Source organism: Sinohyriopsis cumingii, chromosome 5 (genome assembly GCF_028554795.1).
Source record: "Sinohyriopsis cumingii isolate HCF-2022 chromosome 5, ASM2855479v2, whole genome shotgun sequence".
In the NCBI taxonomy this organism is placed as follows: Eukaryota; Metazoa; Mollusca; class Bivalvia; order Unionida; family Unionidae; genus Sinohyriopsis; species Sinohyriopsis cumingii.
In genome coordinates this window covers 123,599,160-123,615,636 of record NC_142965.1, presented here as the reverse complement: position 1 = coordinate 123,615,636, position 16,477 = coordinate 123,599,160, and the positions used below count along the sequence as shown (strand labels likewise).

At 34.2% G+C, this 16,477-nt stretch overlaps 1 protein-coding gene across 1 annotated transcript in view; it reads right to left on the bottom strand.

Moving 5' to 3' along the window:
- LOC149800116 (protein CWC15 homolog) overlaps nucleotides 1–14,522 on the bottom strand; it is a 53,527-nt gene extending 39,005 nt beyond the window's left edge. The window contains exons 1-2 of the mRNA XM_089959711.1: nucleotides 14,374–14,522; nucleotides 8,692–8,843 (exon numbers count right to left, since the gene is read on the bottom strand). Of these exons, the coding sequence (XP_089815837.1) occupies nucleotides 8,692–8,822 (131 nt within the window). The 5' untranslated portion in view covers nucleotides 8,823–8,843; nucleotides 14,374–14,522. The remainder of the gene's footprint in view (nucleotides 1–8,691; nucleotides 8,844–14,373) is intronic.
- Nucleotides 14,523–16,477: the final 1,955 nt, after the last annotated feature.

The window sequence follows — 16,477 nt, the reverse complement described above, 5'->3', positions numbered from 1 at the left end:
ATATAGGTTTATGTGTAGTTTCTAAATCTTCCACATTATTATCATTTATATATTTTTCCACCAAGCCAATACAACCTAGAGCATCAATATTAGGCCCATATAGGTTTATGTGTAGTTTCTAAATCTTCCACATTATTATCATTTATATATTTTTCCACCATGCCAATACAACCTAGAGCATCAATATTAGGCCCATAGAGGTTTACATGTAGTTTCTAAATCTACTACATTATTATCATTTATATATTTTTCCACCATGCCAATACAACCTAGAGCATCAATATTAGGCCCATATAGGTTTATGTGTAGTTTCTAAATCTTCCACATTATTATCATTTATATATTTTTCCACCATGCCAATACAACCTAGAGCATCAATATTAGGCCCATATAGGTTTATGTGTAGTTTCTAAATCTTCCACATTATTATCATTTATATATTTTTCCACCATGCCAATACAACCTAGAGCATCAATATTAGGCCCATAGAGGTTTACATGTAGTTTCTAAATCTACCACATTATTATCATTTATATATTTTTCCACCAAGCCAATACAACCTAGAGCATCAATATTAGGCCCATATAGGTTTATGTGTAGTTTCTAAATCTTCCACATTATTATCATTTATATATTTTTCCACCAAGCCAATACAACCTAGAGCATCAATATTAGGCCCATATAGGTTTATGTGTAGTTTCTAAATCTTCCACATTATTATCATTTATATATTTTTCCACCATGCCAATACAACCTAGAGCATCAATATTAGGCCCATATAGGTTTATGTGTAGTTTCTAAATCTTCCACATTATTATCATTTATATATTTTTCCACCAAGCCAATACAACCTAGAGCATCAATATTAGGCCCATATAGGTTTATGTGTAGTTTCTAAATCTTCCACATTATTATCATTTATATATTTTTCCACCAAGCCAATACAACCTAGAGCATCAATATTAGGCCCATATAGGTTTATGTGTAGTTTCTAAATCTTCCACATTATTATCATTTATATATTTTTCCACCATGCCAATACAACCTAGAGGATCAATATTAGGCCCATAGAGGTTTACATGTAGTTTCTAAATATTCCCAACTTTCTTGGACAATAATTAGAATTCTACCACTTAAAAGCTCACAAGTACTTTTCATCTTTAAATGAAACGTATAGCTGAAATGTTTAGCTATTTCAGTACTTTTGACTATTTTCAATGAAATATCCCTCAAACCCTAACCCATTTCTACATAATGCTGAAACTTCATTCACAGATTCCTTCACAAAAATATATATAATTAGTGTTCTGTAATGAATACATTTAAGGAATTTACATCTGTTCTTATTCTGGTCCAGTTCTTTCAGATGAAAGTACCTTCTCAAATTTTGGTTATGATAAATCTGAACACTATTTCTTTCTAGAATGGGGGCCAAGAGTGGCCAAGTGGTCTAAAGCGTTCTCTATTACGGATCACTGCCATCTCACCTCTGTCTGTGTGGGTTCGAGTCTAGGATTCAGCCAATGTGGGTTCTTCCTCCACCATTAATACTGGCCGCCATACATAGCCTATCATGTGCTGAAAAAAGGCGTTAAACCCCACAACAACAATAACAAATTTCTAGTATGTCCAAATGAGTCTTAGAACTACATGTACTACAAAGGAATATGAAATGCAATTTAAACAAGTAAAAAAGAGACATAGATTTAACTGTTAGCAATCTAGTGTATGACCGTTTAACAGCAATTTTAACCATTTCACATTTTTGGTACAAATCTATTATGTGTGGAAAAATTTAAGAGTAAAGTCCAATTGTTATAGCTGTGTAATTATTTTTCACTGAAGAATTTTTTATGTTCTTAAAAATCTTGAGAGAACACGTTCTCTGTCATGTCAGTGAGGCCGCGTGACCAACCGTAGCTGCCATTTCTCATACTCGAAATTTACAAGTTTTTCGTCTGCGTCTACATCATTAAGTCATCTGAATTTGATAAGTTATAAAAACTAATTGCTGCCTGCATCAATATCAGAGCCTTTACCTAAGTTATTGAATCTTTCATAGTTGTGATTCTAATCGTGAAAACTTTGTAAGTACTGAATGAAATCCGCGACCACCATTTTGGAGAGTGGAGATTACGACCCTGTTACTTTAAATAGCAGATATCGACTAGTGCATAAACAGTGACCATGTGATCTTACGTAACTGTCATTCGCAGAATGTAGTATCTAATAGGGTTTTCCCCCCGAAGGTGGCACTATGAAACCGGCTTAAAATGGCTGATGTTTACAGAAGGCGTCAAAAGGCGCTTCAATGCGAATGGAGTAGAGGTGTCAAAAGGAGCTTCCATGCAAATGGAGTAGAGGCATCCAAAGACACCTGCATGAAGTAAAGGGTTAAAACAGTAGTCCCATCATGACCTACACAACAACCAATCATTTTAAAATAAAAATAGAACTTATTCATGTGGTTGCTACCAATTTTGAATCAAGGTCAGGATCAAAGTCAACACTTGGTGTTTACTAAAATGAACAGTCAAGGTCAAACTATTTTCTGGAAAAAGTATCATTTCTTGCGAATAAATTTACATTACAATACCATGTAATGAAAAAAAAGAAAAAAATGTAAAAGTGAAAAACAAACAATTAAACTGATATAAATATATAATAGATCAGATATAATTAATCAAATATACATAACACATGGCAAGCTAAATTACTATACTTATATAAATACAGGTAAAGCTCAATTACTATGCTAATCATATAAATATATGGCAAGCTAATTTACTATACTATCATATAAATACAAGGCAAGCTAAATTACTATACTATCATATAATTACATGGCAAGCTAAATTACTATACTATCATATAAATACAAGGCAAGCTAAATTACTACACTAAGTTCCCAAGCAATTGCTTTCCTGACTCACAAACAGATTTACATAAACTACAATTCTGTTCATCATCACAAGCCTTGGGTGAAAACTGCTGTGCCTATTTTCCACACAGGGCTGCATGCGATAAGAATTTTATTTGGTTTCTAATGAATATGCACAAACCTGCTGAACCCATCATTTTAAACCCCAAGGAAAATTTTCTTATAAAGTTGACTCAACATGACATTTGATGCTGGATGACCAAGCCAACCCAAGTTTTTCTTCCAAATACATAGGTGTTCCCAGATACGGTAAAATCTCAATAAGCTGAGTTGAGGACATTTCTGGAGTTTCTCTGAGGTATACTTTTGATTGTATATCAATAACTGACATTTTAATTTTAGAGCATTCAAATGTATTTGTTACAGTACAACCATTAAGAACAGGTTCTTGTCAAGCTAATAAACTTCAATATAAACTATGGGCATGGAATTGTTTAAGATGGACAGGCACACCAACGTTTATCTTAATATTTTTTCCCCTAATATATCTTGGTAAATTAATTTTTGCACAAATGTATCATGTTTGTCGTCAACTAATAGTAAATTATTTCTGGAACTGAAATTACAAAAACCTCTAACACACCTGACTCAATAGTAAGCCCATGTCCGAACATCTAACTATAATAAGAGCAACAAAGTTCACAGAGTACAAGACATGGTTCAGGGTAAGCATCACATTGTGTAAAATCCAATTCTGTTGTCTGTCCAAAAGCAATATATTGGTACACTCCATATCTTACAAGTAAATTACATGAAATTCTATTTACAGCAACAGGTGAAATTATAACCTGCCCTACTGCAAACTCAAGATAAACCTTTGTAAATAAACACAAACAGAAGTACATTTATAAGCATGCTAACAAATTCAAGCAAAAGATGTTAAAGACGTATATACAAGATCACAGAAAGACTGTATCTGCAGGATATGACTGGCCAATGACCTAAACTGACCGTCTGCTAATGAGACGATGTCAGTAATGCAATACAGCATGCCTTTATTTAACCATCATGCAATTTTATCATCATTATGTTTTCCAAATTGTTTGAACATTATACAGCCTCAAACGACAAGACAAATCAGATGTGAAAGCGTATCTCCTGGACTCATCAAAGCCACATAAATGAATGATAGTTACAGTACGCAGATCTGTATTACAGACTTTATATTAGACCCGCATACTATATGCTTTATAACTATTTTGTGAAGTGGCATGTCTGCACTCTGTCAGCCTAAAAACAAAATATGTGCAGCCAAGACCCTAATAAAAAAAAGATACTAGCAATAACAATTAGCTTTAATTTTCATCTTCCAATACTGAGAACTTGAAAAAATAAATTTACCATTGGACTTGACTAGAAATACATGTTAACCACGATGTACGTTCAAGGTAGTACATTTGTAAATATGTCTATTCTCAAATAATAACATGTGATAAAGCACTGACAAAAAAAATTATGAGACCTAGATTACTGAAAGGTGCCACTGCACATGTGAAAACCATTCAGAAATCAGGAGCTATTTGTGCAACTGCAATTTCTCAAGTTACAAACTCTGTCTCTTATTATCTAAGGGGCTGTGTGTTAGTACATATTTTCATGATTTGGACCCATTCTTGTGTTATGCTTGCATGTGGTTCTTTCGCAAAAGTGCAAGCAGTGTAGTGGAAAACTGTACTGTGCTAAGTGGAACGTGGACAGGGACAAGAAACTCTTTAAAGTCACTTGTCCCAGGATGAGTGCTTGGAAAATTTAACCCAGAGCCCTGGAAAACAAGATGGACACTGTGGTAGGCATTCTGAATTTCTCAGGTGTACCATTTTGATCAACTTGACATCATATATGATTCTTGTTGTTGTAGGGTTTAACGCCATTTTTCAGCACACGATAGGCTATTCATGGCGGCCAGTATTAATGGTGGAGAAGAACCCGGAAAAAACCACTGACCCACGTGAAGCTACCAGCAAGCTTTCTCACATATCCACATTAGCCAAATCCGAGACTCGAACTCACGTAGACAGAGGTGAGATGGCAGTGATTCATAACAGAGAGTGCTTTAGACCACTCGGCCACTCAGGGCCCTGACATCATTTGAAGCTGTTTAGTAAAACCCCAATTTTGACACAACTATGCATTCAGGAGGATTAACGATAATAATATTTTCAACATGGCCACCTTTGTGGCCATATTGGACATCAGATCGGCACAATTTTCATTATGGACCTACAATATACATCATAAGAAATCTAGTGGTGAAAGTCACATGATAATACTACTTTTTTCAATCACAATAACAAAATTTTCAAGATGACCAGTGTGACAACCATATCAAACATCAGATTGGCACCATTTTCATTTAGAATCAACTGAAGCAAACCACATGGCAATATTATATTTCATTCAGTAATAACAAGCTGGTCAAGCTGGACACCATACTGGACATCAGATCAGCCCCATTTTCATTTAGGACCAACATAACAATATAAGACATCTGTTGTGAAAACTCCATGTTAATAAGACCTTCCATTCCGGGAGTAGAGATAACATGATTTTCAAGCTGACTGCCGTGATGACCATAATGGAAATCAGATTAGCACCACTATCAATCAGGACCAACTAGACATCATAATAAGACTTCAAGAGAAAATCCTGTTTCAATATTGCTTTCTGTTCTGGAAGTGTAGCAATAGAAAGATTTTCAAGATAGCCATCATGAGAATCATACTGGATAACAGATTGGCACTATTTTCATTTAGGACCAACTAGACCATGGGATGATTGTACATTTTCATGGCAAGCCTACAAATATTTTAGGAGAAGTAGTGATAACAAACTTGTGCTAATTGAAAGATAGATGATGAATGAGAGAAATGGACAAAAGACCATCCATAATCTCTTCTGGTCTATGACGAGTAGAGGTCAAAACTGGAATCCCATTCTAAAATCAGGATCATCACGAATCATTATTTACCTACGAAATGCTGTAGTATTTAATTATAAATTATACTGCACAAAAGTAAACAATGTAATGGCCTGTTGTCAGCATTCTTATCCAGTCCAATTAACTAAATAAATTGAAATTCATAAACGGGGCTCAAATTAAATGAGACCCAAAGTTTCAAAAAAAGTCACCTTTCAAACAAAGATCTAGCAGTGAAAAATTTGGTATCTAAGTTAGATGCCCTTCTCCAAAATCACATATAATGTACATCTGAAGCGTAACATTAAATATTATTAGTAACGATGATCAAAAGTATAGTGTTTAGTTATTAGTATGCACCTCACAGCACCATCCCGGCACACAGGACTGGTTAAGATTCAGAGATGCACCCCTTCATACATGTATTCTGAATGCCAAAGGCTTTCATGTCTGTGAATACTAAAGGCTTTCATGTCTGTGAATACCAAATGTTTTTGTCTGTTAAAACCTATCTCTGAAGATTTTCTTAAATGTTGTGCATTTGCCACAAAAAGGGCAACTAAAAATCTTGAAAATATAACTGTGAGTGAGGCTTGTCTTAAACTGGTTTTACAAACTTGGGTTTTAATGGATATATCCCTGCCAACTTCTAAACACAAACAAGATCGGCATAAAACTCCACTGGATGGGTTCTTGTCTTGCTCCATCTGAAGTGTTGTACTTTTGCTCCAACAGAAGCCCTCCTACCACTACCACCAGGGCATGGGTTGCCATCATCAATGGTTCCTACTTTAACAACAGAGATCAAGTTTAAACTTATAATTAGTTTTTTACCTTTGCCCTTAAGGTCTGTTTGAAAAGACATAATAGTGTCCCCTTTAAAGAGTGAGGTCAACTACATATCGATAAAAGTTGTCAATGTTTCATCCTTTGTATTGGTTGTTGTTGTTATAGGCTTTAGCACCATTTTTTTGCACAGGATAGGCTATACATGGCTGCCAGTATAATTGGTGGAGGAAGAACATGGGAAATCCACGGAAAGAACCACAGACCCACGAGAAGCTACTGACATGCTTTCTCCAATACCGACATTGGCAGAGACCCAGACTTGAACCCACACAGACAGAGGTGACATGGCAGTGATCTGAAATGGTGAGCACTTTAGACCATTCTGCCTCCCCCCCCTTTGTACTGGATAATGTGACATGGAAAGATCAAATACATGTAATAATAATAATAATAATAATAATTATAATAATGTCTTCATTTAATGAGAGTAACTTGATTAGTTGAGTACAACAAATCTCCATTGAGGGTCTCTACTATATTTAAAAGGTCTTTAGAGTTTTGAATTATCCATCCTGTATTTAAAACAAAAATGGTGATGCTAAGTGCATTTCTCTTTATATAGCATGTGCTTGAAGTGCACTTTAAATTTTTGCTTCTTTTATTCTCATCACTTAAAGGATACTATGAACAATAACTTAACCACATTATCAATTTTAAGAACCAGAATAAGCCTGAAAGTGTTTAATTAAATCTGCCAATAAATACTTAACTTTAATAAATACCTTCTTAGTTGCATTATTATTATATATTTCACATTCAAATTATAATGTGAACAATCAAGGTTTCAACTATTTTTCTTCCATGTCTCAGTTTTACTCCTTTCTCAGTGGAGGGTCTGCACTAATATTGTCCAAATGCTCATCAAATTTGTTTCCAAGAAAATTAATGATATATTTGACCATTTTGGCACTGCAATTTTCTGTTTCTTGCACTCATTTTACTTTAGTCTTTATTAGTCTTCACATATCTCATTTATCAGTGTTTTAATTAATATTTTAATTTTTCTCCAAATTACTTTTGCAAGTTTCTTCCTTCAAAACTAGAGTCCATCATGTCATTAATCCATGCTTGAAAATGTATTATATTTGCACTCGATGTGGCTTTCCAGTATATTTCAGCTGACAGCAAAAGCAACCCTGAACTTTACTAATGCAAAATTTATTGCTGGAACTGAAATAAATCATTCTAAAACAGCTAACCCCATTAGGCAATTGCATGCACAGCATAAAATAAGAATCCTATGTTACGTTCAAAATATGATATTGAACTTACTGGCTGAAGAAACAAAATCTACAAGATGCATTTTCTGATGGACATAAATTAACTATTTTAAATGATAACGAGTGCTTACATACAGCATAGACTCACTTACAAGTTGCGTTCAACTGCAAACAACACAGACCTGATCTGCTATTGCATAATGTGCCACCAGATCTGAAGTGAGTTTTTATTAGTCTGTGTAGTATTTATTACTGGTTCAATGAATCTAAAAAAATTTATTATTTGCCTCAGAAATTTTTTCCCAAATTCTAAAAGAAAGGGCAATTGCCATTCTTACAAAGTTCTTCCCTTTCCGTTTTATTGGCTCCAGTCCCCTAATTTCTTTAAGACCATCATTGTAACTAAATACAAGAACGGGGCCCCAAGTGTACGAGTTTTCTAAAGCGCTTTCCGTTACTGATCACTGCCATCTCACCTATGTATGCGTGGGTTCAAGTCTCGGATTTGGCCAATGTGGGTATGTGAGAAAGCTTGCCAGTAGCTTCTCGTGGGTCGGTGGTTCTTTCTGGGGTTTTCCCGGTTTCTTCCTCCACCATAAATACTGGCCACCGTGTAAAGCCTACTGTGTGCTGAAAAATGGCTTCAAACCCTACAACAACAACAAATACAAAAACACATTTTAACCAATCAATATGAGGTTTTTCAAACTGTGGGTTATAATTTTTCTTTCCTCCCCTCAAAAATTAAATAATTGGTCTCTTACCTGTATTTGAGTCTTGTATGAGCTGGTAAATCTCGACTGGAATACTGCTTGGAGAGAGCACTTAGATCACTCTCACCCTTTCCTTGCCCACCTCTTGCAGGATCATATGTCGGACGGGCTGCTGTAGTCATTTTGCTCTACTATAAAGCTGGCTGAATGAAAAATCAAAGAAAACAAAATTAGTGAAGAAAACAAAGTCAAAAATGAATACCCTCATTATGATGTGGATTAACTGAATGTTTGTCTACAGGCAGTTATAAAACAGCTGTGAAATTCTGCAAATCATGACCAGAAAGCGAGCTGCAAGGTTGTTACGGTAATGATAAAGGAAAAAAAAACTTATGTTAAAACTGTTAAATAACGAATCACTTAGATCATACATATAATAAATGGTCATCAGTGTTACAAATTGTGTGTGATTGCTGTTTCTGATGTATCTACTGTACAAAGGGAGATAAAACAGTAATGTACACTTTTCTATTATCATGTGGATTAACTTACATAATATAACGAGTTTAAATGTGTGTGTGTCTGAGTGATTTGGATTTTTAATGTAGCTTTAACAATTCTAGCACTGGGGCATCATGCCTCAGACATGTAGCATGATGTCCCACCCAGTCACATTATCCTGACACCAGGCCGACCAGTCCTAACACTAACCTCTTAATGCTGAGTGAAAAGCTAGGTACCTGTTAGTACCATTTTTATAAGTCTTTGGTATGACTCAGCCAGGGATCGAATACACGACCTCCCACATATGAGGTGGATGCTGTAACCACAGAAGCTTTTATTAAAAAAGAACATTAAACGACTCACATTGTTCTTTCTTGACAAGCAAGGATATAATACAAGCCATTTTACCTATCTGGATATTGTACTTGTTTGGCTCAAGAATACACAATTGTTACAAGAAAAGTTTCCTGAAAATATTTGGGAAACTTTATACTTTTCATTAGTATATAATTTATATATGCAGAGAAAAAAAATTGATTCCTTTTTTAGTGTCTGTATGTGTGAGTTAATGGCAGTAGATCTGATGGGAACCATTCATTAATGAGGGCCATTATTGCAAAGTAGTGTTGTGTAAATATAATTGTTATGTATGAAAAAATAATTTATTGACCATTGCCATCATTCTTTCTTAGTCCAATTATTGAAATGCATAAATAATCTGTCAAATTAAATAAGCTCTATACCTACAGTCAACATTCAAACAAAGATCATAGCAATGAAACTTTTGCAAAGTTTGAACTGACTCGCCCTTCACTAAACCACACTTAATAACATGTATTTCTTGCATAAAATGAAGCACTGTTAAAAACCTTCTCACAAATACATATGGCAGTCATGCAAGATCTCATTTATTGCATTTGTCCTTTAGATAAGACTGTAATCAAGTAAACAATTTACCAACCTGATTATATGTCATCCCATTCAAAGACACCTGTACCAATAATAATTCTTGAGAATACACTTAAAGACAAGTATATCTTTGGGGGCTTTTTCTTTCTAAAGCTTATTCAATAATAATGTAGCACTGAATGTTAAAATTATATAAAAAAAGGTATGTGAAGTATGATATAAAATGTTCTTCTAGAGCTTTATCCAATGTCTTGGAAAATGATTATTAGGAAGTACAGCAGCTTCTAAATGCAAAGACCTTGTCTACATTGTATTTAACACTGTGCTCTAACATCAATGAAGAGACTTTCATGAAAATTGATTTTATGAGTCACTTTTTTTCATTAATCGATCAAACAAGCACCTGCCAAGAAGTGACATCCTCATTTGACACTGGCCACTAAAAGTGTTAACTTCTACCTTTGTAGTCAACAATGGTCAGTCAGAAAGTACATTATGTACCAGTTAATAACAGCCATTTAAATATGCAAGCCTCAATATAAATAAATTTGACCAATGATGTTTCAAAATAAGCATTACTTATAAATAAAAATGTTTCTCACAAAACTAAACACTACAAAACTAATAAGATACATGTACCAGTTTGCAAAAATTAAACTTTCTACTTGTACAATAATGTGGAATGATATACCAAATGCAGTAAAGCTGAGAAAGTTTCATGTAAATTGGACTCCCGTGGAATATAAAGCAAGCCATATCAAATTTACATTTTCCCATTCATCTTTTGATGCAGCACACACAAGTCTATAGCAGTCAACATAGATACAACTAGGGGTGAAATGATTCATCAATGTATCAATACTTTTGCTGAAATGATACACATATCAATACAAGAGATGGAGACTGAATTTATCTGAAACATAATTTGCAGTCATAGGCACTCATTTTTTATTAGTAAAAATGAAAAAGACCTGAGAATACTCGCTGGCTGTCTGCAGATTCAAACAAAGTGCTATGGTTCGTAATCTGTCCCCACCCAAATTCCACACAATTCCATGCTAATTATATTAACCCAGCCGCATGTTTAGCATAAAGGATACATTCCAAATGTGTTCCACGTGCTTAATGAAGTACTTTATTCATCAATTAATAACCAATTTTATGCAAAGTTTCTACAATGAATTTGATCTACTCTGGTCAATTTTAAAGCTACAATACTGGTGTGTCAAACAGTGAAATATGTTACATTCAAATCTTATTGGTGGCTTCTTTCCAATGAGGTTAAATAATAACTACCAATCAGCATCAGTGTAGCTTATTCCCTGCATGACAGACAGGAATTACTAACAAAGCAAAAGAGAAACTTTGCTCTAAAGTCATTGATATATAAAGTACTTAAACAGAAATGAAGCCAGGGTGTGCAGTTGCATGAATCATGCAAAATATGTATGAATTTGCATACTTGGACAATGGTGATGTGCAAGAACTATTGCAAAAAGATGAAAGTCACGCATATAAAAATGTGCTCAATGATAAGATACCATTTTTATTTAACTGTTTTTGTCATGACATCTGTTTTGCAGGTAGGCAACTGTTTACACACAAATGGTTGGTAAACTAAATTTTATTGGCACACTGTGCCCTGGAATAAGAGTTATGGCGTAGTTTGAACCCTACATGAAGGAAGTTTTAATATTATGTGTATAAATATGGGCAACCCAGTAAACCCAAAATGTCTGATTCCCGGTGTGGTTCATTACGTTTTCGTTCTCCAAATATTGGCTGGTGATAGTGATGATAAAAATAATTCATGAAGTTTAGCAGATCAGTGGGGCTGGGAAATCATTCATGGCGATACCAGTGAGTGATTTTGAGCATGAAAATGGTGCTAAAGTTCTACAAGTCAGTTGTACATGTTGGATGGACAAAAAATAGAGGGCATGACGGCCAATCTCCCTTTCAGAGGTACAGCTGTATACTGAAATTAAATGTACAAAGGTAGAATACTGAGCTGAATTAAAATATAGACAATTTAAAAGCAGAATGCAATTTTCATTTTTTTATCAATAAATTTAGCCCTGTGAATCAATAGCTACAAAGCCATATAGCCAAATCAGGGTTAAGATAAACTGAATAAATAAGGATAAAAGAAATGAAATTAAGAAGTGAAGATATTTACTATGAATACCTATGTCTGCACAAGCACACCATGGCATTGATTAACTAAAAATCCTAATACAGCATTAGGGAACAGATAAGAGATATGGCATAGTAATCAGTAAAATACTGATTTTGATTTCTTTAGAGCTCTAAAACAGTTGAGTACTGAAGTGTTAGGTAAATATTGAACTATGACTGGTCCCTCCTTCTTTTCTCCTCTTCCCTTCTTTTGGAGACAAAGGGTGAAGTCCCCCTTAACACATTAACCCCTGGTGACGAGTTTACGTGGTAGAAGGTAGTAGCCTAATGCCAAGCTCTGTAGCATCAAGGTCATGTATGATACACTAAAGTGGGTGGTATTATAGAAAGGTAGACAGATGTAGCTCTACAATGATACCAAATAATCTGGAAGTTCTAGTTGCACTACAAAATACAGAGGGGAAACTTCATTTTTTGGACTGATTTTTTTCCCACCCAAAATTAGCCCGATTTTGTGTCCGGAATTTTAGACTTTTTGGTCTCAGATCTAAGGCAAACCGGTATGAACTGCAAACAGACAGATGAACCTTTACAAAAAGTAGGATAAGATGGGCATTTGGAATAAAGAGTGGTCTCGATATGAAAATAATGAGTCCGTTAAGCAAATGAAAAGAACTCCAACTTTTACCCTTCTGCTCACGTGCAAGCTAAATAGCCAATGAAAAATGATGTTTTTAATACAACTAAGCATTATGTTATTGGAAAATCATCCAGAAGTTGCTTTATTAGGATAATTTCAGAAATAGCTTTCAAAATGTGATTCCTACTCAAATTTCAGATGAAAACAACAAAAACCTCCAGGGTTAATGTGTTAAATGAAACAAATACATTCTTAAATATGTTCCCAAAATTGTCTTTGTGTATTAAACCCATTTTTCTGTCACTATCCTATATACCATACTCTTCTTCCATTAGCAGAATAGGCTTAAAAATACGGTCTATGAAAAACAACTGATTTGACATGCCAATCTTGCACGTTTCTTTGCATTTAGAACATTATCGCGCATAATTCATGACATTTACACTTAAACTATACAGCTGTTTCACCTGGTTTGCACAAATCTCACACATCCCAAACTCAAGATAACAAGAAAAATGTTATTATTAATAACCACAATATAATAATCAACTTAATAAATCAATACTAATGTGTGTTTATTATTAATGTATAAACTGAAACACACGCTGTTAATATTATTATTTTTTTTACTTTCCAAACTGTCACCAAAATGTGCAGTTTCCAGCTTCTTTTCAGTTTGATGTTCCATCACTTCCAGAAACGAAAGTACATATTAATTTATTATAAAAGTAACATTAAATGTTACAGATATGAATTATACATACACAACCAATACACACTATGGTATACTCTATATGATATAACTGAACTGCATTTTGATGTTTTTATTGCGTTCTGGCATTTAGTGCATTCCAGCATATCAGTGTTTCTATGCACCTAAATAAAAATATATTATTCCTATTGGAATTGCAAGCAATATTTCGTTTCATTCAAGAACTTATCCCCCACATGAACCTACTTAAACATGCTTCGGTGTACCTCGACCACAGTCACATTGCAACAAATTCAAATGTATGTCAACAGAACATGAAAATGCATCCATCTGCTAGTGTCAAATTCTGATCCCACCAGGATAAAGACAGCACAGTAAGTATATTAATTACACATAAATTAGTGGAAAAGTGTCGATATAAGCTGCCATGTGTGCAAGATATTCCTGAAACTTTGACTACTCATTCCAATGTCAACCGACATCAGAACACGACGTTATCTGGGTAGTAAAACATAGCACTAAAACAAAAACATGTGCTGTCTTATAATATTGTATGACTAGTTACAACCAAATTATGTGGTTACAATTTTTTTGTTTAATTGTATTGTGCATTCATATATTCGGGTCTGTTAAGATTCGTGGTGATTTTACAGTGAATTTAACCAACCCACTATTAACCCTGAACAAATACGTCTTCGTGTAAACTATATCACTGATTACATTGCAATTTACAACACCCACCCACCCCAGCACCCTTGACTGGGAAGGTACCAACTTTCTGTAATTAAAATCAAACTTGAGGCACTACTGAAATATGTAAATACTCAACCTTAAACGTTGATGTTTCAAAGAAAATAAATCCCTCTATGTCGGACGATTATCCCTATAAAGCATCACTGTGACTGATACAAGTTTTGTAACATAGCGAACTTTCCGGAAATAGTTTTATAATCTCATTTTCCCGAGTTTAAGATTCCACTGGTTTCATTAACAAAACAAATAACAACTGTATTATTGACAAAATAAAAGTAAAGAAAAAATTAAAAAGGTGAAAAGAATATTAAAAAGAATTAATGTGCAAATCTGACAACTAAACAAATGAAACCTCTGGTTTAGAGACTATTATATCATATTCTCATTTTACTTCAGACCGGAATGGTACACAGCAGCATTAATCTTAAAATTGCATGGCATGTTCTGTCCACTGGATAATAAACCCATAGGTCGCACACCAAGGAACAAAATCTTCAGAGATGAATGCAGTTTTTTGTCATTATTGTTTTCTTCTCTGTTTTTTCTAATACCATAAGTAGATGTATAGGATGGAATGTTTTCCCCTAGTGTTTTGTTTTTGTTTTTTTATATATAATAATTTGGATTTGATTTTAATGAAATTTTAATATTCGTATAGCAAAGTGTTTTGGACCAGGGCCGGCAGTTTTGAGGGTTCGGTTACCTGGGGCCATATTTTTAATTAGAGACACGTGGTCTATAGAAATTTTTAACATTATGAATAGTATAGTGGGATTCCTTAGCGTCAATGATGAAAATACATTACAGACACACACACCCTTAGAAACGTTTAGTCTCGTGGGTTTTAGCTAGACCAACAAGTTGTTCTCCACCTTTTTTCTTTTTTTTTTGGACTGGCGGCGGGTTAAAAAAAAAGGTGGAGAACAACTTGTTGGTCTAGGGTTTTAGCACACTCTGGGAACGTTTAGCGTCGAGAGGAATTGAATATGGGGAATATTGGGACTGTATAGTATGGAGGGGGATTGCCATAATTATATGCATGTATTTTCTAACCTTGCTTGATGCATTATTGTAAATGGCTTCTTGCAAGTGCTACTTTCATAATTTTATCAATGTATATTGTATTTTTCATTGAGGCAGATTGTACTTGGCAGTTTGCAAGTACTACTTTCCTTCTGCATTATTGTAAATGTCTGCTTGCAGATGCTACATTCATAATTCTAGTCATCAATTTTCTATTCTTCATTGATGCAAGCTGTAAATGGCTGCTTGCAAGTGCTTAGATCTACTTTCCTTCTGCGTCCTTGTATCTTGCAATTTGCCAACTACTGAATTGATTCTATAGTTTGTTGTATGGCAAATACTGTCAGTTATTACAAGTTTTAACATTCTATTATAAACTTGCTATATCACAAGTTACACAAATTGCACCTTCTAAAATCATGATTATAATGTAGCTTCAAGCACGTTGCACGTTAGCATCACAGAATTTAGCATAAAATGATGCTTCATTATGACTACAGATGGTGCTGAGACATGCCATTTTCTTACAATACAACTACTCCCCTGACCCTAGCAACAAGAGTTTATACCACTTTACAGCATGTTTGGGCGTCTTATTTAAAATACCAATCAAATTAAATTACAGCATTACAGTCAGCTGATTTCTCAGAGTATTAACATTTGGAGAGAGGTGGCTTGCATGTAACACAAAATAAATGTATCAAATTGTATAAAATTAGATGTATTTACACATCGTTATATTTCCACTGAGTCCTTCCACCCCATTTTATTTAAACATTTTGTGGGTGTAATTTACTATTGCCGCATGGTGGCAGAATATGGTATCCACTTACAAGCAAGGTTTAAGGTCCTAATTTGTTTATATATTCTCATTCACAATGCTATCAGATTAGAGCATATTTATTATTTTAGAGTGCAGTGTAAATTCTACCTTTTGTATCAGTAAAGACCTCAAGGTTTGAGCAAATTGCTGATAATACCAAGGCCGTAGTTTCTTGTTTATTTATGAGAGAGAAGGAGAGAGAGTACATTACAGAGATGATGATTCTGTTTATTCTCTCAACCCTATGTAATTAAATTTTACTGTTAATCTGCAGTTTACAGTGGCAGTTTAATTTTATATATATATATATATATATATATATATATATATATAT